Genomic DNA, 23,899 nt, shown 5'->3' with positions numbered 1-23,899 from the left:
GAAACAAATGCTGGAAGAATGCCTAATGTTGGACTATTATATAGTAGGCTAAAGTAGTCAGATTTTGCTATATTTGAACAAGCATTTTGCTCTTGGAATCCCAACTGGAAGACTGTTTAGAATTTTGCCCCATATATGCTTAATTTTTGTCTTGAACTAGGAAAGAAGTAGCTAGAAAACAAATCCTTTAAATAAATAAACTAAACTTATTTTTTCTTAAAAGTAAATTGATTGCAATGGTAACAAACATATATGATAAAAGGATAGCACTAGGTTTGTTTAACATTTAAGAGATTTTTTTTTCAGGTTCTTCTTTTTACTTTTTCTCTTAAATAAAGGTCTGTGTAGAATTATATTAGGATTCCATATTTAGAGGTAAAAAGATTTTTTTCTCCCTAAGTTGTTATGAAGTATTTTTATAGCTATAATTTTTCCCCCCTAGTAGTTTGTCCTGTTACAGTTTTCCTTATTATATATAATATTACTTGAATGATTGAATATCAAGTGGTACTTTGGTCTTTTCACTTATTTATTGTCATCTAAGGTGGGGATGATGGTCCGATGTTGCAGAACCTATGAGGAGGTTTGTGAGGGAGATGTGGGTAAAGTTATAAAGTTGGATCGCGATGGTTTGCATGATCTCAATGTGCAATGTGACTGGCAACAAAAAGGTGGCACTTACTGGGTCAGATATATCCATGTGGAACTGATAGGTGAGTTGAAGACATAAAGTATTATTCTGATTATATTCATAATGAGATATAATTTGGAATTCAAACTAATTGATATCACTGATCTTAATACTTTATAGGATTCCCACCACAAAGTTCTCCGTCACACATAAAGATTGGTGACAAAGTTCGTGTAAAAACTTCTGTAATGACACCCAAATACAAATGGGGATCTGTTACCCACAGAAGTGTGGGTGTAGTAAAAGGTAATTTGTATTTTTTAAATATGAATAATTACAGATGTTATCTCAGTACAGTGATTGTGCTTCTACAAAATAATATTCAACTGTGTTCAAAACTTGATCTTCCTGTTGTTATTTTTTTTCTAATAGTTTGTTGAAGAATGCCTGTGCAAGTGGAAAACACTTCTCATGTGGGTGGGAGATGAGTGCTTTTTGCCATTTCCTTTCCTTTTCTGCAGTTATTTGTGACATGCCTTATGTATGTTCCAGAGGGTTTCTGGGCTGGTGAAAAAGAGGAAGCATTAAAAAAATTAATTACTTATCACTTATTTAAATTGATCTTGGGAGCAGAATTGCTTGTTTGAAAAGAATAGGAGAATGAGATTTTTATAAATCAGTATTTTGACATCTTCATTTTTCACTGAAAGTTTTATTAGAAACATAAAAAATAAAACAAGCTAATAAAGGGTAAAAGTAAAGAAGGAAGGGAAAAAAGTGCATAAAGAAAGAACAAAAAGAATTAGAAGAACCTTCTGATTTACTTTGCAGGAAATATAACTACAATTCCAAAATAATCTCTTACTCTATGATTATAAAAGAAAGCTCACACTTTTCTATTGCCCAGGGTTTTTTTCCCCTAATCATGAAAACCACAAATCATAAATGCATTTTTATTGTTTTACGCAAAAAGCTAAGTGGTTTTCAGTCAGCCATAAAGGTAGTTATTTTTTCTTTAAAATAAGAGGTTAATTTAGCCATCTCTACAAGTTCCATCATCTGTACCAACCATTCCTGTATTCTGCTAAACCTTTCCACCTTTGAGCATGTAATAGATTCGCTGCAGAGTATTATGGCTTATATCACGGAACGATTGCTTCTATGATCTCCTGATGATGTTTCACTGAAATTTTTGATATCATATGTTATAAAATTCTGTTAAATAAATTGCTACCTCTGAGTGTAAATATTCCTCTTAGAATTGTTAGATGATGATGATGATGATGATGATGATGATAGTACTATTGATATTCTATCTGTTCAAAATTTCCTGTGGGTAATTGGAGTTAATTAATTCCTTTATTCACAACTGGAAAAGTAGTTTTGAGGCACTATAATATTAACATTCCGTATATTCCAGGAAATGTACAAGTACCATTTATTAATACAAAATATCTGAAAATGCAGTAGTAAATACATGTTTATTTCTGACTCTTACCTTTTGTATATTTTTACATTGTTGATTTTACTAGTTGCTGTGAATCACATAAGATCACTGTATTCAAGTTCTAGAAATAAATAAATGAATAACTCTTAAATATTTCCTTGCCAAAGCTTTTAGTGCCAATGGTAAAGATGTTATTGTTGACTTCCCTCAACAATCTCATTGGACTGGATTATTGTCAGAAATGGAACTGGTCCCCAGTATTCACCCAGGAGTTACGTAAGTTTTTCCATTTTTCTTTGACAAATTTTACTTTGTTAATCTTTTGCATTTTTCCTTTGCTATTTCTGTAATGTATCCTATTGTTTGAATTCCACAAGGTGGCAGCAGCTAAAACCTGAAACAATAGAATTTCTTAACCTTGAGATAATAAAAAAATATGCAAGATGGTAAATTGAGCATTTTGTAGTCATTTTTTTTTGTCATCATTCAGGTGTGATGGCTGTCAGATGTTCCCTATTAATGGACCTAGATTTAAATGCAGAAACTGCGATGATTTTGATTTCTGTGAAACCTGCTTCAAAAGTAGGAAACATAATACAAGACACACTTTTGGCAGAATAAATGAACCAGGTATATTTAAATAAACCCAAATATATTTTCCTTACCATTTCATGAAATGTTTATTTATGTTCTTGAGAACAATTGTGTATTTTTGGAATTCCTAGTTTTTGTCATGCACAAGGTAAGTTGTATCGTAACTTCATATTAACCAACTTTTTGGCTGCGTAGAATTATGCACAAAACTGTATAGTGGGGGGTGTTCGTAAATATACCTTCCTGTTAGACGAATACAGTTTCCTTGTTTTTAGTATTTATACTGTATTGCATTTGTACTGTTGAATTAATATAGCTATCTTCCAACTTTCAACACCAGGCCAGTCTCCAGTATTTTGTGGTCGCTCTGGAAAGCAGCTAAAAAGACATCATAGTAGCCAGCGAGGCATGCTACTTGATGATTGGTCCAGAATTGTTAAAAATTTGAATGTGTCATCTTCTGTGAATCAAGTTTCTTGTTTGATTGATGGAAGTGAACAGTGTTGGCAGTCTTCTGGCTCACAAGGAAAGGTAAGTTTAAAAAGATATCTGCAAATATCTGCCATGTTTGTATCAATCGATAATATTTACTTGGTCAATGACCAGGATTTTGTTCTTTTGTTAAAAGAACAAAAACAGAGTAAAGCAAATAAATACAATAATGTACTGACAATTAGCAGAATAAATCACAATATAACATTCACTTCTCTATTATACTTGTATAATTCCCCATAATTCAAAGTGGCAGTAGATAATTATTTTTGTCTTAGAGTAAATGTAGTTTTTAAATTCTAAGAAATAATACTACTGAGATATAATTGCTGTTCATAATATGTCTTCAAAGGATTTGAATTAATTGAATATAATATTTTCTAGCACTGGATACGGCTGGAAATTTTTCCTGATGTCCTAGTACACAGATTGAAGATGATAGTGGACCCTGCAGACAGCAGTTACATGCCTTCTTTAGTTGTGGTCTCAGGTAGGGCATTACTTTTATTGAGTTTGGAAAGAAAGAATCAACTTTTGTCTTTTCATAGCTTTGTAACACAAAAAAGCTCTGCAGTATATAAATAGTTCAGTATGGCTTTGTTTAATTTTTCTATAGGTGGAAGTTCTTTAAATAACCTCATAGAGTTGAAGACTATCAATATTAATCCTACTGATACAACAGTTCCACTTCTTGGTGATTGCACAGAAGTAGGTATCTGCTGATTATCAAGAAATACAAATATTGTATTTATGGAGGATAATATCTTTTAAAGAAATACTAATACCTTTGGGGTTTGGTGTTGTTTCTCATATTCAACAACTCTAATTTTTTGTTTTGTTTCAGTCAGTTTTTTACAATATGGATTTCTGGTCTGATTTTTTTTTTTTTTTTGCTGGTTTAAGAACTTTAGTGCATTTTCACATTAGGAGGCTTCTGTATTAATCGTATTAATCACAATTCATGGCTGGTGGTAATGAACATTCTCAACAAGTTCCTGATAGTATATACTAGTGATGGCAAACCTTTTAGGACCCAAACTGCAACCCAAACCCCACTTATTTATCACAAAGTGCCAACACGGCAATTTAACCTGAATCATAAGGTTTTACTACCAGTGGTGGGATTCAAATAATTTAACAACTGGTTCTTCCTAATGACCTGATGGGCGTGGCTGGGGTGATGATCATGTGACTGAGTGGGCATAGCCAACTGTACATCATTCGTGGGTGGTGCCTGTATGAGAAAGGCAGGACGGGGGAGGGAATCCAGGGGTCTCTGGTGGGTAGGGAAGCCAGTTATCCCTGGAAGCCAATTGATTGTCATTGGTATTATATGTAAGAAACAGCTCTCACCTACTGATAAGTGGACTTCTGCTTTTTGCACTAACTGCAGTTTTTTATTATCTTCAAGGGCAGTATTTAGAACACTTTGCAGTGATCTGTATGGGAGGAGACAAAACCATAAATTGCTATTACTAGGGCTTCTTTTTGTAGGAAAGCTTATGTATGCCACACTAGCTAAAGCTAGGCTTAGATTCTTGCAGCCACTGCCTCCATCTGATTATCTAGCAGGTAGGTATATGTAATCGTATGTGTGAATAGCCTTGGGACACAAGAAAGAGCTGCAACTAGGGTAACGTTTTTTCAAACATGCAAGATTCTGTTAATGTAACCTCCAATAAAGTAGAATTAATTCAACTAGTCATGCTTTCTGTCTGGACAACTTTGCAAGGTTGACATCTATCTTGCAAGTGTGAAAGTATATTTCTTCCCCGTTGCCTCTACAGCCCAAGAAACTAGGGAGGGTCTCTTTTGAAACATTTGCCACAGCCACTTTCTTGCTGGTGTCAGATAAAAGCTGCCCTTTATCCAACTGTTCCTCTGGTTATAACTCTTCCTCATATCTCACAAGATCATTCTCACATACCATTATTGTATGAGTGTATATCCCAAAATAGGAGAAACTAATCATTAGATTTGTTGGTGTGTTATTTATTTATTTTCTATGACATCTGATTTCACCACATTTGTTCATGTCAATAGCTAATACATATCTGAATGTTAAGGCTAAAGCATTTGTTTGTCATCGTTTCTACTTCTGTGTCTTTCGTCTTAGTTAATTTGGGAAGGGATGTGAATGACCCTTACGCTAGTAAAATAGTTTTGTTGAAAAGATGGAATGAATCTTGAATCCTTTTTCTTAATGATGTTGAACACTTTAAAGATCCAAACAATGCAAATATAAAAATGTAACACTTTTTTCCAAGTATCACAGATATATTGAGGTGGCTATTAAGCAGTGCAGGAGTTCTGGCATTGATTGTAAGATACATGTCCTGAGTATACTAGGACGTATCCGTGCAGAGGATGAAGACTTAGCTGCAGTTCCCTTCCTTGCTTCTGATAACGAAGAAGAAGATGATGATAAAGCGAACACTGGGAGGTACGGAGTATTAAAACAATTCATCTTTTAAAAACATTTTTGTAATTATGCTAGATATTTTATAATATCAAATCCTACTGTGTGATTAGCATTAGGAGACCCTGCATTTGGAATATTTAGGTCAAACCTTTTAATTTTATATTATTAGCAGATTATGGCAACTGAGTAATTGTGCTCTTAAGCATTTTATAATCCATTTTTAGTATTCTTTACAGATCATTTGAATAGTGTAACAAAATAAAACAATAACTTTAATGAAGAAGGGCTTATAAATATGGAGAAAGGGGTATGAAATAAACTGGAAATACACTATATACAGTTACCTTGTTTTAAGCTTTTTGCAAAAAGAATGAAGGCTAAAATATATTTATCTGTTTTATAATATTTCTAGCCCATCTCAATTCAGGTAGATGCTGGAGAGATTATAACAAAATCAAGACAAAAACAAACAATTAAAATTAAGTACAAGTAACAAACATCATCAATATGATCTAACACTATTCAGTTAAATTAATCTGCGTGCTAAACACTACCTAAGACAATATCACTTAGGTTAATTTTCAAAGTGCTGGTAGAGTCGAGCCTGTTAGTACCTCTTTCAGAGGGGAAAACTGCAACAGTCCTCTTGATGTCCAGTCTAAATACCATGATTCAGTTTCCCTGATATATCACAGTGCTGCAATGTAAATAAGCCTTAAAAGCAGTCTGAATTGGACTCAGAAATCAACTGGTAACCAATGCTATGACTTAAAATAGGTGATTTTCTTGGTGATGTTGATCACCAAGAATGTAGCTGCTGCATTTTGTACTAACTGAAACTTTTGCACATTTCCAAAGGCAATCTCACATATGGCTTGTTGCAGTCGTCTATCTGAGCAGTGACCAAAGCATGAATTACTGTCTCCGGGGCAGTATAGTCCAGAGAAGATTGTAACTGACACACGAATCAAATCTTCCCCTAGCCATGATTTCCCTCTACTATAATGCAGAAGTTGAAAGCTAGGAGACCAGGAGAACTCGAGGATGGCAATATTGTAGAACACGGGTGTCAAACTTGTGGCGTCACGGTGGCGTCACGTGACATATTGGGACTTTTTTCCCCCTTCACTAAACTGGGCAGGGGCGGAGCCAGCATGTGACGCATCTGGCCTGCGGAACACGAGTTTGATACCCCTGTTGTAGAAAGCCATATCCCAAGTCTGAGGATTTTTAGGGTGTGAATAGGGAAAAACAGACTCAGACTCAACTCAAACAAAATAGAGGATCTGTTAACTCCGAACCCAACCAATTTCAGAATTGTATTTTTGATTCTTATGGGATTTTGCTTCCCACAGTAAAAGCAGACTCATAATCTAGAGTTTTTCTGGGGCTGAAATGAGAGATGGAGAGCATGGCCAAGAGAGTTTTTGAACAGCTTTGGCTGATAGTTGCAGCCTTATCTGGTACAGTATGAAGTGAAGACAGTCGCTGATATCTTGGCATCTCTCTCTTAGAATACACTTATTCAATATACATGAGTGCTAAGGCTATCAAGAAAACTGGTCCAAAATGCATGGTGTATGTGCTTAGCATTTGGCTTTAATACTGTTATGTCACATCTTTGCTGCAGTTGGTATCAACAGCTTTCCAAGGTTTGGCAACTGCCAATAAAGCCCTATGTAGCTCAGGGACTTGGTATCTTAGAGACGGTCTTTTCCAACAGTTTCTGCCCACCACTGAATATCAAGGAAATGCCTGCTGAGAGTTCCCACCTATCAACAAGTAAAGGATATGGGGCAAGCATTCTCTATAGAGAATGCATCAGCGTGTCCCCTGAAGTGTGTATTGCCCCATCTCAGGGGCTTTACAGAAGGTAGTGAAAACATGGCTACAAGCCTCCTGGAGCCTGGTTGGTTTCAGGCAGTTGGACATATTTTAGAAATAATATTTTTTACACCAAGCACAACATAACATGAGTACATATGAAAGAGTAGTGTTGATCAACATATCAAAGAGAGATTATTGTGCTATTTTCCTTTCTGTTTTTTAAACAAAATTTCCAATCTAATATATTGTGTGCATTCTTAGTCTTGTTAGAAAGAAGACTACAGGCCTGGAATCTGCAGCTTCAATTAGGACGAAAGTCTTTGTCTGGGGCTTAAATGATAAAGATCAACTGGGAGGATTGAAAGGTTCTAAGGTTTGGATCTTGAAAAATTAAATTATATATAAATTAACTGTGTTTCCTGATTTCACTGTCATAAGCAAAAACATGAGGGAACCTGTAAGAATGGTGAGTAGGACAGTAGTGGATGGCTGCCCATGTAGGCTGTATGTGGTTTGGACTTCTTGCACTGGTTGCTTATTACATAAAATTTTGCATTTCTGTTACAGTCTCAGATGTAAGTGAATAAGGCTGGCTGTATTGAGGATTTTGGCTTTGAAAATAACATGAGATCTAGAACAGATCTAGATCTAGAACAGATGTTAATGTGTAGTGACTTCTGTGATTTACAAGTCAAAAGAATATAATAAGAGCATTTTTACTGGGATTTGTTGTGAAATTGAGGATATAATACATCTGTGTATCTTGCAGAATGATTTAAATGAACAGAATATCATTCAAAATACGTTAGGCAAAAAGACTAGGAAAGGTAGATAAGCCTACTCCTAAATATTGTCCTTTCTACTATAGCGAGGTCCAGCAGTCATTACAGGGTTAACTTGGAGTTCCGGTGATGACTGAGTCTGCAATTTGTGAAGCTCCTCCCACATCCACTGGCTTCCCAGATTTCAGACTCAGTTGTTCTGGTTAGACCTATTCCCTGACCTGGGAATTATTCTTTAAATTAGATAATAATTCCTTTTGGTAGTTAGTTTCTTTATTTCTTTGCAAGATTGCAGAGCTCCCAGGGACCTGGTTGAGCTCTGCTTTCTCCAGCGAGACAGGCTCACGCCCAATACCGCTGAGGACCGCTTTTTTCAGTGGTGGGTCTGCCGGCTGGCAGACCCAATTTGGCGTCCCTGGGGTGATGCTCCATACGCTTGCTGGCTGTGGCTTACTCTGAACTCAGCAGGCCTGGAGAATCAGCGGTCCGTGTGAGACTTCTCCAGAGGTCTTTGCAGGCAGCACTGGAGCTTGGTAAGCCTGTTCCGGCTTGCTTCGGAGGGTTTTTTGGGCGTTCCCCCTCCACCTTTAAAGGAGCCTTGCCTTTGTGGAATTTTTAGTAGCTTTTTGTGGCGGTGGCCATTTTGTTTCCTTTGTGGCGGTGGCCATTTTGTTTTCCTTTGTGGTGGTGGCCATTTTGTTTTCCTTTGTGGTGGTGGTCATTTTGTTTTCCTTTGTGGGGGCGGCCATTTTGTTTTCCCTTGCGGGGGCAGCCATTTTGATCTATACTCCACTGAGTGCCGGCACAGGAATTTAACCTCTTTCCAACCGCTTCAAGCCAAGCCTTTCTATTGCTTCCAAGCCTCCCTCTTGCCCTTCTAAGAGACCGGCTCCATCTCAGCCCTCAATTTCCTCATCTACCCGTTCGGATTCGGACCATTCTAAAAGGAGCAAGGTTTCTGCTTCCAAAGCCCAGCCTGCTCAGAAAGGGTCTCGATCTAGTGAAAGGGTGGAGGCTCAAAGTCATAAGTCCCTGGAAAGGGCAATTGAGAAAGCGGTTCAGCAGGTCTCTAGAGGGGAGTTTCTCCAGTCTCCGGCCATGGAGGCTTCTGCTGTGGAGCCTATTGCTTCTCCTAATCAGCCTGGAATGGCTTCCTGGTCTCCAGATGTGAGCACAATTCCTCCTTCTCAAGCTGAGGCTAGTGCTCTTTTTGGGGCTGTTCAGCATTCTCCTCCACCTCCCCATATTTTTCCTGTTGTTCAGGTTATAGCTTCCCCTCAGGTGGCCCCTCAGGCTCCAGTCTTAACTCCTCAAGAGGAGCCAGTTCATTCTCCTCCTGAACCTATCGCCACCCAGGGAGAGACTTCTCTTCCTCCTTCTGGGAACCTCTTGATTTAGCAGCCCTTATTCAAGCAGCTGTGCAGCGGGGCATTGCTGCAGAAATGCAACGTAGAACTGGATCTTGGGTTTCAGAACAGGCCAGGACTCATGGGGCTTCACTCACTCAGGGTTCTGCTGACCTTGAACAAGCACAAGAGCAGGATTATTCTGGAACCTGTGCTGGTCAGGGGTCTGCTACGGGGGAGGAGCTAGATGAGCCTGGTTTATCTGATGATGAAGATCTTTCTCCTGATCAACCTTCATTCATTGGGTTATTTAAACCTCAAGTTTTCAGATCCCTTCTCCACAAGGCCAAATTAACCACTGGCCTGGATCTCCCTTCACAGAAGCCTGACTCTTTGGGTGTGGAAGCAGGGGCCTCCTCTTCCCTATTTGAGGAACCTACTCCAGAAACAGAGGAAATCCCAGGTCCCAAGATGTTTAAGGATGTTATTACTAGACAATGGTCAGCCCCAGTTTCTGGGCCTAATCCTAGTTCGGTGGACAGGATAAGAGGAAAGTCCTGCCTAGCTTGTCCCGAAGGTCAGAAGGTCAACCTTCCCCTTCTTCCTTTCGGCCCTTTCAGAACCCCCCCTTCGAGTTTTCCTTCCTCCAGAACCCAGAGATTTCAATCTCCCAGGCAAGATAGATCCCAGGACAGACAATTGGGTCCTGGATTCCGCGGCCAAGGTCGCAAATCTTTCAGAGGGGGGAAGGGTCGTTCTTTCCTGGAGGATATTTGCCGGGCAGCCTCATGGTCTTCCCCTTCTCCGTTTACTCGTCACTATAAGTTGGATGTATACGCTTCTGCGGAGGCGGCCTTTGGCTGCCAAGTTTTGCAGCAGGTGCTTCAGGGGGATTCTCTTTTGGACCGGTAGTACCCCCCCAATAGAGGTCCTGCTTTGGCATGTCCCTGTAATGACTGCTGGACTCTCGCTATAGTAGAATGGACGTTGTCTTACCTGAATGTCCCTTCTGCGTAGCAGAGGATCCAGCAGTCATCCCCACCCTATCCGGTCCTTCCTCTTCCTCTTCCTCTTCCTCTTCCTCTTCCTCTTCCTCTTCCTCTTCCTCTTCCTCTTCCTCTTCCTCTTCCTCTTCCTCTTCTTCTTCTTCTTCTTCTTCTTCTTCTTCTTCTTCTTCTTCTTCTTCTTCTTCTTCTTCTTCTTCATGTTTCGTGTTGGGGGGTGGGGTTCTTTCTGTTCTTTGTTGTGGTTTTCCCAGCTCAGCTATTCGGTCTGCAGAATCTCCCTCGTCAGGAATCTGGGAAGCCAGTGGATGTGGGAGGAGCTTCACAAATTGCAGACTCAGTCCTCACCGGAACTCCAAGTTAACCCCATAATGACTGCTGGACCCTCTGCTACGCAGAAGGGACGTTCAGGTAAGACAACGTCCATTCAAAGAAAAGTAAAAATGGATGGAACACTGCTAACAGATAGCAGAGCAACACCATTTGTAAGAAGAATAGGGAATAATTAGATCATAGTGATGACTATCCAAAAAGAATACTGAAGGACTTCAATATAATTGATGAAATGTATTTTTCAAAATAATTATTTCTCAAGAAAGTACCTGGGGAGAAACAAATTTACCGTATTTTCTGGAGTATAAAACACACCTTTCCCCCCCCTAAAAGAGGGTGAAAATTTGGGTGTGTCTTATACACTGAATGTAGCCCCGCCCAGCCTCTCAAACTGAGGTTTCAGAGGCTGAAAAAAAAGGCTCTCAAACAGAGGTTTCAGAGGCTGAAAAAGCAAGCCACAGAGCTCACAACCAAGGAACCTGTTGCTAAAGTTCATCTCTGGGAACAGCTGATTGGGAGTATTCCGGGAGGCTGGTTGATCCACCAATCAGCTTTTTTCTCCTCCCCGCCCCCCCAAAAAACAAACAAACAAACAAAAAAACAAACAAACAAAAACCCGAAGGTGCATCTTATACTCCAGTGCATCTTATAGTCCGAAAAATACGGTAAATAAAAAAACTTATTTCAAACATCTAAAATAGCCAGCTGGATATAAAGATTATTGAATGCGAAAAGCAATAAATCAGTCCGCTTTAGCAATGAATTTTCTTGTTTATTTACATTTTACAGATCAAAGTGCCTTCCTTTTCTGAAACCCTGTCGGCTTTGAATGTGGTACAAGTAGCTGGTGGTTCAAAAAGTCTTTTTGCAGGTAGGAAAGCTTTTTACTATGCATTTTGAAAGTTACATAAGATATAATTGAGAACAACACCTTTTATTTGTGCCAATTTCATGGTCATGGAACCAAAATTACCTTTATGTTTTAGTAACTGTGGAAGGTAAAGTGTATGCCTGTGGAGAGGCTACAAATGGAAGGCTTGGACTAGGCCTCTCAAGTGGAACGGTTCCTATTCCCCGGCAGATTACTGCACTCAGTAACTATGTAGTCAAGAAAGTCGCTGTTCACTCAGGTACTAACATTTTTCTATGTTTGACAATCAATAAATAAGTGAAATGGAACTCTCTTTGCAATGTCTCCTTATTTTTAATCCACTGTATATTTCTGGTGATGATTTGTGAGAAATGCTTTGGAAGATACAACTGGATACACACCAGGCTGGTCTTTTCTCTGTTATAATCAATACAAGGAAATATGCACACAAGAGAGGTGTGATGGTTTAGTCTTAACAGATTCTTCTTGGAAAGCTTTCTTCTGGTATAGAAAACAAGTGATTTGAAACAAAGATTTGTAGTAGAAATAAGCCGAAAACAGTAAACTCACCATATAGATAGAAAGTTGTTTTCTTGTCCTCATTCAAAGTAGTTGAAAATACTTACATTTACTGACATAGTGTAAAATAGGTGGCTATTGCAAATCATTTGAAAAAGGACATGAATTTGGGAATGGACTTAACTATGAAGATAAAGCTCATTCTTTCTCGCTTAATATGATACTCATGCTGGCATATTGAGTTAATAAGGTCTCAAGAGGAAGTCCTAGGAAAATTCTTTGTTTCAGCAGTTGAAAGACTGATACCATTCGGAGAAAGGGAAGTTTGGATACAATTATGTGCAAAATGTATAAAAACAGTGCATGTTTTTGTTTTTTCCTAATTTTTCCTAATTTTTTCAATCAGAAACAATTAAAAAAAAAACTTTTTCTCAGTATTATGGTTTAAGTCCAGCTGAGAATTGCAAAAGGTTTTCAAGTTTATTTTCTTCACGAATGAAGGCGAATATACATGTCCCAGGATAATACTGCAGGATCCAATCTGGGTCGGTCACCAGGACCAGAAGTTTAGTCTTCCAAGCTTTCAGACTCATGCTGGAGCCAATCTTCAGGGAACTTCTCTCTAGCAGAGTGTGTGCTGCTCTGTGTGTGGTATTTATATGGTGCCTGTTGTATGTGGCTTTTTAGATGCTGATTGGGGTATGTTGATGGCTGGCTTTTAAGTCCTTGGCTGTCATTTGCTTGTGCTGCCTAGCCCTCGCCTTCTAACTACTTGATATGCTGGTGATATGCTGGTGATCAGCACTCCTGTTTACTGACGAGGGGCCTGTTTCCCAGGCTTCAAGCACTTCCCTGGCTGTTTGTGTGCCTGCTTGTCCAACAATCTTAGTAGCTGCAAAATTGAATGTGTGTCCTTGTTCATTGCAATGCAAGGCTACCAATGAGTTTGGGTCTCCTTGTCTGAGCGCTCGCTTGTGTTCTTGTAGTTTGATGGTTAGCTTCCTCTCCGTCTGTCCTACATAATCATAGAGACAGTCCATGCAGGGATTTGGGACATTGAAGTATCTCCCACCTCCAACTGATTTTTGCAATGCATAATTTGTTCTCATATGGTAGCTTCTGGGTGGTGTGCAATGCCCACTTGCAGATCTCGGAAGCTGCGTTCTACAGCTTCCGAAATGTTTTTGATGTATGGCAGGGTGTGCCATGTGGTTGGTCTTGTGCCTTGTTTTTTCCTTTCTTTCCCCTTTATTTTCTTCGGTGCAATTCTCATTCACTTTCAGTGTGACTATACTAATTGAGCCAAATCAATTTTAATATTAGCAAAAACTATTGATGATGTGTCATAAGGTCTTTGTCATAAATGAGCATATAGCTAAATTAATGTTATTGACAAATAGGTTGAAAAAGATACATTTTATTTGGGTTTTTTTTTCTTCCTTTAATGCTATTTTCTCCTTTTTTTTTGTACTCTGTCATTCTAGGTGGTCGCCATGCTATGGCTTTAACTGTTGATGGCAAAGTATTCTCCTGGGGAGAAGGAGATGATGGAAAACTTGGACATTTCAGTAGAATGTAAGGATGCTATTTTTGCATTTGTATTGCTGGGTGGTTGTTATGCCTAATTCAGTAGTTTATGAAGAGTGTTCTGAACAATCAGGAAGCTGTAAGAACTATAAAGTTGATCTTAAAATGGTTCTGTTTGATACAAGTTAGTAAAAACAATATTTGAAAGACAGTTGCTTAGTGATAGTGATAATCCTTAATTGTAATTTAAGGATTAAAGTAGAATTTGGCTATTTGTTACAGACATTTTGCCAAACATTCCTTAAAAAATTAAAAATGATAAAAACCCAATGTTCAGTATACTAGAATATTTATATTATTAATGTGTACTTTCACTAAGTAAATTGATTAAGCCACAAATAATAATTGGGTGATTCTCTTATATTTTTAGGAACTGTGATAAACCAAGGCTGATAGAAGCACTGAAAACAAAACGTATTCGAGATATTGCCTGTGGCAGTTCCCATAGTGCTGCTATTACTTCAAGTGGAGAATTATATACATGGGGGCTTGGTGAATATGGTCGACTAGGACATGGGGACAATACTACGCAACTTAAACCAAAGATGGTAAAACCATATTCTTAGGACATTTTGTCTGTCTTAAAACCTCTGTCTTTTGAAATAAAATGAAATAAAACTATCCAATTGCTGTCACTCAAAAGGCAGTGAAGGAGCAAATTAAGTCTCTGTGGAAACTTTCTTTGATATTTACTTGGATTAGGAGATTTCAAGACAGTTTGTGTCTGTTACAGAAGGTAGCTGTTAGGTTTGTTCCTATGTTACAAACAGTAGCTTCCCTTTTCTTGGTAACTTCTAGTAAAATGTATACATTTTGGATGAGTCCTGTTTTTTCTTCATGTAGGAAGGCCTTAATTTGTAACAAATCAACCTCTATTGGCCAACAATTTAGGATTTTGAAATGAACACCTTATTTAAGTCTTGAAATTAATATGCTTCAGTTCACTTGCTTCCTATGTTGTAGGTTAAAGTACTTCTTGGCCACAGGGTCGTTCAAGTTGCTTGTGGAAGCAGAGATGCTCAGACTCTGGCTTTGACAGATGAGGGTAAGAAAATCATTTAGAATTGCTGTTGTCCCAGAAAACTGGTTCTGCCTGGTGTGCAACACCCAATAAACCACATACTGAGAAGGAGATTAGCAAAAACTTTATTCTGTGCATAAGAAAGGACACGGGGATCATACCCACTAGGTCTGTGCAAAGACCACTCCATCAATAGTACAATTTTTATAGATACTTGTCCATGGACCCACCGTAAGCCAATCCTTCCTATGACCTTATAAAGTTTTGTTAATATTGTTTAGCTTGCATTTGCAATGTTTAGCAATCATCAGCACATTTGCCCCTAATTTCTAGTAACAATTTTAGGGGAGAGGGGTCTTTTGCCTTTTCCTTCATTCCTGCATTGTGGATGTATCACAGTTGCAGTCTTTAATGCAGGTCTGTTCTACTAGGTCTAGTATTTTCCTGGGGAGACGGAGATTTTGGAAAACTGGGTCGAGGAGGAAGCGAAGGATGCAACATTCCTCAGAACATTGAAAGGCTGAACGGACAGGGAGTTTGTCAGATTGAGTGTGGAGCTCAGTTCTCTTTGGCTCTTACGAAATCTGGAGTAGTGTGGACATGGTATGTCATGTATAACATTTAAAGTAATTATATAAAATTAAATATGCAAATATTGTTCTTTTCATGTTGGATTTCTTACCTAATTATCGTAGACTGAACTAAATTTGTAGAAAAGGCAGAATAGAAATAGTGAATATTTTATAACAGAAATGGCACACACTATTCATGAGATTAATTATTTACCATCAAGAAACTGAGATGTTAGCTTCTTCTGTGAATGTTTTCTGTGCAGATTTAAAGAGGGTATAAATTTCACTGGCTTTATTAACATCCAGCACTTCACTACTAGTTCTTTGCTTTGATACTTAAAAGGATACATAAGATGACTTTCATTTATACACCCTCATGAAAAATGTAAGATAAGATGAATGTGGCTTTTAAACCTGTAAGCAAAAATTTTACCCTCATTTGAATGTCCTTTCATTCCCTTCTCTTCAGTTGCAGAACCACTTGTAAAAAAAAAATGAATGGAATGGAGAAGGAAGGTTTGGATATACAGTAGTATGGAAAAATCATTATGAGATCTAGGCTTTACTTACTTACTCCCTGTTTCCCTTCCACTCAAGGACAGGCAGACATTTTTATTTTTAACTCTAGGTTTTCATTTATGTTTGCTTTAAATGCTTAATAATATATAGGGGTTCTAAAATTAGAATTTGCTATCCTTAGGGGCAAAGGAGACTACTTTAGGCTAGGACATGGGACTGATGTCCATGTACGAAAACCCCAAGTAGTAGAAGGTCTGAGAGGAAAGAAGATAGTACATGTAGCTGTGGGTGCTCTCCACTGCTTAGCCGTCACAGACACTGGACAGGTAAGGAAAAAATCAATTTACTTTGAAGACTACTATTTGGTAGTAAAACCCCATTTAAAACAACAACCACAACAGAGTAATTTTCCTTATTGAGGAGCTAATTAAGCTTTTTGCTATAGATAAGTAAATACAGAAGTATGGAATAGAGCAATAAAATGGTCTGATTAACGATTGCCACTATTGAATATTTTTTCTTTTTCTTTTCCTCCTGTTCAGGCATCAATCCCCTTTTCTAATAGCATTATAGCATATTTTTTAAGATTTTAAAACATTTTTATAGCTAAAATAGATATGTCATAGATTCTTTGCTATGCGGTTCGTTATAAAAACCTAAATAAATTCACATTTGGGAATTTGTTGATATTTTTGCCTAAGCTATTAAGAACAATCAGTTCATTTCATTATACACTTAAATATTCTACAACAAATATATTTACTAATTCAACTTCTTTCTCTTAATTATAGGAATTCAAAGTGCTATTAAATGAAACGGAAATCTAAAAACATAATAAAACATTTAAAAAAAATCTCAGTCAGTAAATTAAAATTAAGTAGAAATAGAGCAGGAATATCACGTTCTGTTAAAAAGAGATTTTCATCTTTTTGGAGCAGTCCAAGTCCCTGTTAGGAAATAGAATTCTCCAGAAACTACCATAACTGAAAAGATACGCTGTTCAGATATGAATAAACACTACTCTGTGTAGGAGTGTTGGACTAAATGGGTTAACATTTTTCCTGGCATTATTCATACATGCTTAATTTGCAGTTGAATGTTTTTGGCAGCCAGTAGTCTTGTCTATATAGATCATTCCTATTCCGTAATTTGTTCTAATGTTGGTTAATAGGAAATAAAACATTTCATTTTAGCATTATTTGCATGCTGTTTTTATAAACATTGAAAGTTATTCCTGTTGAATAAGATATTTCCCACGCTTTTTGTTTGCTATCCAGCTAAAATAATGAAGGCTTTTATAATGTTTGATATTAAAGTCCTTAAACAATTAGTCTGTGCAGTACAGTGAAGAGGCTAAGCTATCTCCTATGTACATACACACATGTGGAAAAAGTAAGCACATGTTAAATATTAAACGAATTACATATTGATTTCTCCTAAAATATTTTGAGAGTAGCATATGTATGCTACAGGAAAGATAAATTTGTTTGAGAATCAAAGAAAATTATTTGATTTATTGGCAGGTATATGCTTGGGGTGATAATGATCATGGACAACAAGGCAATGGAACTACCACAGTCAACAGAAAACCCACTCTGGTGCAGGGTTTAGAAGGCCAGAAAATAACCCGTGTTGCATGTGGATCTTCCCATAGTGTGGCTTGGACAACAATGGATGTTGCTACACCATCTGTTCATGAACCAGTTCTCTTTCAAACTGCAAGGGACCCTTTAGGCGCATCTTATTTGGGTACCATAAAGTTTAACCTTTCTTTCCTTAAAGATAAAAATAAGTAGGGCAAGTAGTAAGATAGAGAAATTACAGCTGTATTTTGGTTGAAGCAATCATAATGGTCTTAACTAGTACTATATAATCCATTAAATCTGAAGCATAGCTTGCCCTCTTGTACAATTCTTCTAGAGAAATAATTTATATGATATCTGTATACTTAGTAAGGAGAAGAGTTGATGATATTTATCAGAAAATAGTTGGCGTAAACAGAATTCAGTCTTCAATATTTGTTTTATTTTATAATAAATCATCTTCCACACTCGTTGAGGTTGAAGATCTTTTTTATTCTCTAGGTGTTCCATCAGATGCCGATTCTTCTGCTTCTAGTAACAAAATCAATGGTATAAACAGCTCTAAATCTAACCGACCTTCACTTGCTAAGATCCTTTTGTCATTAGATGGAAATCTTGCCAAGCAGCAGTCATTATCTCATATACTGACAGCACTACAGATCATGTACGCTAGGTACGCATGTATATAAAGATATATATGTAAATGCATTTACAAATTAACAAACTGCTCAAGGATATTAGCTTTGTTTAAGTACATGTAGGAAGTTTTGAAGAAAAAATTCTTATTTAATGAAAACTGAAAAACAACATGTTTTGAGATAGCTTTTTATATGTCTTTGTAACACTACAAAGTAGTCTACCTATCTGCTTCTGTGGATTGCAGAATTATATATATCCTATTGACTGATTCTTAGGTCTGATGTTTTTAAAATAATAATTGGGCATATTCCATTGAAAATATTGACAAGTCATTTAAGCTTTGAGCTTGAAAATATTTGTAAAATTCTACAAGTCCCTTACTGTGTTTCAAATAATAAAATTTGGAAAAGAAATGATAGCTAAATACTTATATCTTAAACTCTTCCAATGAAAATGTTTGGGATGAGAGACTTCTTTGTGTAAGTGTATGTATTTTGCTGATAGATAAATTGTCACAATCCCAAACTCTATATCAAATGTATTTAAAAAAATGAAGATAGCACCTTTTCTGCCATATAGTATAAGACACCTGTACAATGCAATGGAAGAATCTGTTAAATATTTTTTTCTTTTGATTTAGGGATGCTGTGGTTGGAGCACTGATGCCTGCAAGTATGATTGCACCAGTAGAGTGTTTGTCCTCATCTCCTGCGCCACCTCCAGACCTTGCTTCCATAGGCAGTGCTCCTAGCCTGGATGAAAGCATGCTAGCAATTGATACGGAGGACAGGCAGAGCCCAACACCTTGGCAAGACAGGAGGGTGGAGGTAATCTTTTCTCAGATATATGTTATGATAAAGACACTCACCATTCTAACAGGCTGCGATCTAGCCGGTAAGCTTTAAAACCAAATGTGTAGGACAAACCACTCCCCTATTACAATAAAAAGTTCCCAATCACTTAAGACATATCCATTTTAAAATTTCTCAGTTAAATTCGTGGTTTAAATATCCAGGCCAGAAAAGTTCAAAAAAGAGAATCTGATTTGAAAAGGTCATTAAAATAAGTAACAAGGCATTCAAGCTTACTCTGGTTGGAGGGGGGCTGTTTATTGTTGTTATATTTTGTTTTGGTTTGGGGGTTACAGAAAAGAAACTATAGGTAGTCATTAAGTATTAATGCAAGACCTTAATTCTTCAGTTGGGGATTTCCAGAGTCCTAATCTATCTGCCGTATCAGGCTCTCTCTTATTAGACCTCTGCTATTCTGCTTATTAAGGTGGCTTCTGCAGAAGATGCCTTGACTCCCTCTGCTGTGACCCCCTCTGCTTCAGCAGCCTCATCTCGTCCTTTCATTCCTGTCACAGATGATCCTGGAGCAGCCAGTATAATAGCAGAGACAATGACCAAAACCAAAGAAGTAAGATCCTCATTTGTACTGATTACACACTTAACTAGATTTTCTTCAAAAGTAATTGAATATAGCTGAGAATTGAGAGATTTGTGGTGAATATCTAATGAGAAATGTCATATGCTTATTGGCCACATATCATAGACTCTGTTTTTCTGTAATTATAACAAAAAGCATTTACCTGTTTTACGACATTTAATTTAGAGTGAATTATTAAAATTCTGTAGAGCTGTCAAGTAACAAATTGCTTTCACCATCTTCCAATGATAAGAATTCAGCTTCAGAAAAAGTATTTTCTATTTTAAAATTTCTAAATTTAGCTACTCTACAAACTTTCTGTGTATTTTGAAATGCTAAAACTTTGATAGTTAAATCAGAAATAAGTGTCTAAAGCTATATAAACCAAAACTAAATATTAATACATGTTGGGAATTTGCACTTTCCTCTTTTCACATCATTATGGTACTCTGCCTTGTCTTCCATTTTATTTTGAAGGATGTAGAAAGCCAAAGCAAAGTCTCTGGGCCGGAGCCTCAGTACTTGGATGAATTCACCAGTCTCTTGGTACCAGATGATACCCGAGTCATGGTTGATCTATTGAAGTTGGCTGTATCAGGACGAGCTGGAGAGAAGGGGAAAGACGTTCTTTCTGCTGTGCTGTCTGGCATGGGTACTGCTTATCCTCAGGTAAATTAAATTGTTGCTGTATTATTAATTCTGTACTTGTTGCTAATTAGTTGCTTTGAAACTTGCTGAAGGGTTTACTTGGTGCTTCTAATGTCTTAATTATTACACCCCTATTGAAAATTTGAGGGTTGATGAACCAAAATATAAAGAGTAGAGAAAGAGAAAATAAGAATAGGCCAGCCCAAATTAGAGAATAAGTGTCCAGGACTGAGAATAGTTGTATCTGTAAGGTAATGTACCCAATGGATAGGCAATCAGTGCCTTCAAGATGCAATCACTATAATTCCTGGGCATTGTTTATGCTTGAGAGCACAAGGCTGATCATCTAGTTTAGTGATTAATCAAATACAATGACGGTTTTGTCTCATTTCACCCCTTTGAAGTTATAAAAAAATAATGGTCCTCTCAAACTACTGATAGATCCAGATAGCTTTCAGAATAGGAATTTTCCTCTTTCCTCTGTTGCTGATATTTAAAATGTTTTCGACTGATCCCTGGCATAGGGAAATAATCCCGATGATAAACATTGTTGCTTCTGAGCACTGTGGCCAAATTATCCCCTGCTCCCCTGAAAGCAACGAAGTGGAAAGAACAGCAACTTCAGTACAAATTAAACAATTCTCAGGATGACTCAGATTGGTTACAGGTGAAGACTATTTCACTTGTATTCCTTTGGTGAAAGCAGCAAAGAACCGTTTTAGGTTTTACTCAGAATAGGTGTTTCTTTCCCATACTATGTGTGGCATCTTCTCCATCTTCTCCTTGATGCTGGAGAGAAGAACCAGAGCAGCATGGTGGCAAACTGTGGACATTTTGCAATATTCTTTACTGATAAAGTCACTTATATCTGTTTCACGTTAGACTCTAATGTTGGGCAGAATTTACCCTGTGACTTTGAACCAATTGTTTTCCATTTTTTTCCAGTGTGTGAAACTTTAGAAATAGGATCTCTGGAAAGATGAAGATTACCACCAGACCAGTTTATTGTCTCTTCTTTTGAGGCTGATAACAAAGAAATGTTATAATTAAGGGAGCTAATTAATGCTGCCTCGAAGGAAGAATGTTTCTCTGCCAGTTTAAAGACAAAAAAGATAATATTATTTCAGAAAACCTACATCTGGGTAATATCAACCAGTTTCAAGTTTACCATTTGTGGCTAGAATAATAGACAATGTGATGGCTCTGCAACTATAATATCCTTGAGAATTCCGATCATCTTGATCCATTTAATTTGGGCTTTCAACCAGGATATGAAACTAATAAGATTGCTAGTTTCTTTGGCATGGATGATCTAGACCAGTGATGGCTAACCTTTTTGCCATTGCATGCCAGGAGAGGGGGGTGGGTGGGGGAGGTTCGCACGCATGCGTTCCCACACCCACAATTCTATGCACCCTGCCCTGCGCATGCATGCACAACCCCCTCCCCCCCACTCCTGGCACGTAATGGGCCCATTTTTTTTTTCTTACCTGACTCCAGATCCTCTCTATGCATTTGGGAAGAACGAAACAGCCTTTCCCACTCCCTTGGAGGCCCTCCGGAGGCCTGAAAGGGCCCATTTCCCAACTCCCGGTGGGACAAGAAGTGACTTTTTTGCTATCCCCAGCCTCCAGAGACTCCTAGACTTAAAATAGTATTCTAGGATTTAAAAGTAGTATTCTAGGATTTGAGGGCCAATTCCAGTATTTGAGGGGCTAAGTCTTACAAGCAGTATTCCAGTATTTGAGGGGCTGCCACAAAGAAGAGGCATTTTCCAAAGCACCAGAAAGCAAGAGAAGAAACAATGGATGGAAACTACTCAAGGACAGAAGCAATCTGGAATTAAGGAGAAACTTCCTAACAGTAAAAGCAGTTAACCAGTGGGACAGGTTGCTTTCAGAAGCTGTGGGTGCTTCATCACTGGAGGTTTTTAAGAAGAGGCTGGACAGCCATTTGTCTGAAATGGTATAGGATCTTCTGCTTGAGCAGTGGGTTGGGCTAGAAGACCTCCAGGGTCCCTTCCAGCTCTGTTCTGATTGATTTATTGATAAATTGATTGATTGAAGTAGAGATTGAGAGATCATGATATTTTTATCTTGAGAAAGAGGTCTCAAAAGATATCTGATAGTACTTCTCTGAAGACTGTCACACAGTAAAAAGTCCTGACGCATGACCTTGATTACTCTAGATTACAGGCCATGAAATAATGGCGTCAATTTTGAGGAAGTAAGATTCTGGTTCAATGTCAAGAAAATCTTTCTGATAATAAGTAAAACCAATTACCTAGTGAAAAGATTGGCTGGCCAATCAGTGGATATGTTCGTGAACAGAATTGATGGTTTGGGGTGAATTCTTTAATTTGGATTCCTGCATTGAATACAGGGATAAACAATGTCATAAATGTCTATTATCTACTATGCTGTATTGATATGAAAAGGTTGGGAGAAATTAGCAGGCACTTGGAAATGAAGGACCATTATTCTTCTGATCTAACCGCACTGTTCCTTGCCATCTTCCTCCAAGGAAGCAGTAGATTTGCATTACTGGTGCTTGTTCAGTAAGGATAAAGAAGCAAAAATTAAGATCAGACAATCTAGAAGTATTCTTAATAAATAAATAATTTAAAAAATAGGTTGTAGGATATATTTCAGTCTGTTCCTGATGGAGTTGTACCACTTTTGGAAGAGCTCCTTGAATTTGGATTTTCGTGTTCTGTAGCAAAAATTTTATTTGAAGAGTTTTGCAATAGTTGAATTGTCAATAGTTGGCCATGCATTGATTCCATTCAGCCTTGAGTGCTGTGGTACACTCTGTGTGCAACTACCTTTGTGCATCTAATAGTCTGTATTTATGCAGATTATAGCAGCTTGTTCACTAACTTGTGTCCACTATCAGGAATGTATTATCACATGGTGAAAGACATCTGTTGGTTGTTAGTTATTTCCAAGCACAACAAGGTGTAGAACATTTAAAGCTTTAGCCTTTCTAGACATCCTATCAAGACATTAAGACCAGTAGAACCCTTTTGTCACTTTATGCCATCTGCTTGGCAGGAATATAGGAGAGGGCCATCTTCTGTCTTGTTCCAAGCAAAGGAGATTTTCATCTACCCCCTAGTCTTTCTGCTTTTAAGAATAAAAGCTTAGTCTTTCCTCTTTAGCCAGATATTTTCAGTTAAATTTAACAATAGCTTTTTAAAAAATTAACAGTTTTATGGGGTTTTTTTGTTAAGTCATTCAGTAGGCAGAAAGCCAGGATTTAAATCATATTTAGATAATGATAAAAATTAATGATTGATAATTTGTAAGTCGTTTTGTCTGAAGATTAGAGTTAAAAAAAAGCTTTCTTTTCAGGTGGCTGATATGTTGTTGGAACTGTGTGTTACTGAGTTGGAAGATGTAGCAACTGATTCACAAAGTGGGCGTCTCTCTTCTCAGCCAGTGGTGGTAGAAAGTAGTCATCCATATACTGATGATACTTCTACCAGTGGCACTGTTAAAATACCAGGTACTAAAATCTTTTAAAGAGTATCCTGAAATCAGACATAGGATATGTACTACCATTGTAAGTTATATTGGGAATATATAGTAGTTTTAGCTTTGATGAAAGTGATCTAAAATGCTTCAATTGCTGC

The 23,899-nt window shown here is 37.5% G+C and overlaps 1 protein-coding gene across 1 annotated transcript in view; it reads left to right on the top strand.

Annotated features, from left to right (window-relative positions):
• The window catches only part of HERC2 (HECT and RLD domain containing E3 ubiquitin protein ligase 2), a 108,965-nt gene that overhangs the window by 63,261 nt on the left and 21,805 nt on the right, over positions 1 to 23,899 (top strand). Inside the window, exons 48-69 of the mRNA XM_070943385.1 lie at positions 545 to 713; positions 812 to 937; positions 2,246 to 2,354; positions 2,569 to 2,708; positions 3,013 to 3,203; positions 3,549 to 3,654; positions 3,781 to 3,872; positions 5,432 to 5,607; positions 7,675 to 7,786; positions 11,668 to 11,749; positions 11,865 to 12,008; positions 13,753 to 13,843; positions 14,226 to 14,403; positions 14,819 to 14,900; positions 15,308 to 15,479; positions 16,149 to 16,293; positions 17,491 to 17,716; positions 18,052 to 18,223; positions 18,830 to 19,016; positions 19,468 to 19,608; positions 20,095 to 20,286; positions 23,619 to 23,772. Coding sequence (XP_070799486.1) covers positions 545 to 713; positions 812 to 937; positions 2,246 to 2,354; positions 2,569 to 2,708; positions 3,013 to 3,203; positions 3,549 to 3,654; positions 3,781 to 3,872; positions 5,432 to 5,607; positions 7,675 to 7,786; positions 11,668 to 11,749; positions 11,865 to 12,008; positions 13,753 to 13,843; positions 14,226 to 14,403; positions 14,819 to 14,900; positions 15,308 to 15,479; positions 16,149 to 16,293; positions 17,491 to 17,716; positions 18,052 to 18,223; positions 18,830 to 19,016; positions 19,468 to 19,608; positions 20,095 to 20,286; positions 23,619 to 23,772 — 3,187 coding nt within the window. The remainder of the gene's footprint in view (positions 1 to 544; positions 714 to 811; positions 938 to 2,245; positions 2,355 to 2,568; positions 2,709 to 3,012; positions 3,204 to 3,548; positions 3,655 to 3,780; positions 3,873 to 5,431; positions 5,608 to 7,674; positions 7,787 to 11,667; positions 11,750 to 11,864; positions 12,009 to 13,752; positions 13,844 to 14,225; positions 14,404 to 14,818; positions 14,901 to 15,307; positions 15,480 to 16,148; positions 16,294 to 17,490; positions 17,717 to 18,051; positions 18,224 to 18,829; positions 19,017 to 19,467; positions 19,609 to 20,094; positions 20,287 to 23,618; positions 23,773 to 23,899) is intronic.

Source organism: Pituophis catenifer, unplaced genomic scaffold (genome assembly GCF_029215685.1).
Source record: "Pituophis catenifer annectens isolate HBS135680 unplaced genomic scaffold, rPitCat1.0.hap2 SCAF_4, whole genome shotgun sequence".
Classification (NCBI taxonomy): domain Eukaryota; kingdom Metazoa; phylum Chordata; class Lepidosauria; order Squamata; family Colubridae; genus Pituophis; species Pituophis catenifer.
This window is presented reverse-complemented; position numbering and strand designations above follow the sequence as displayed.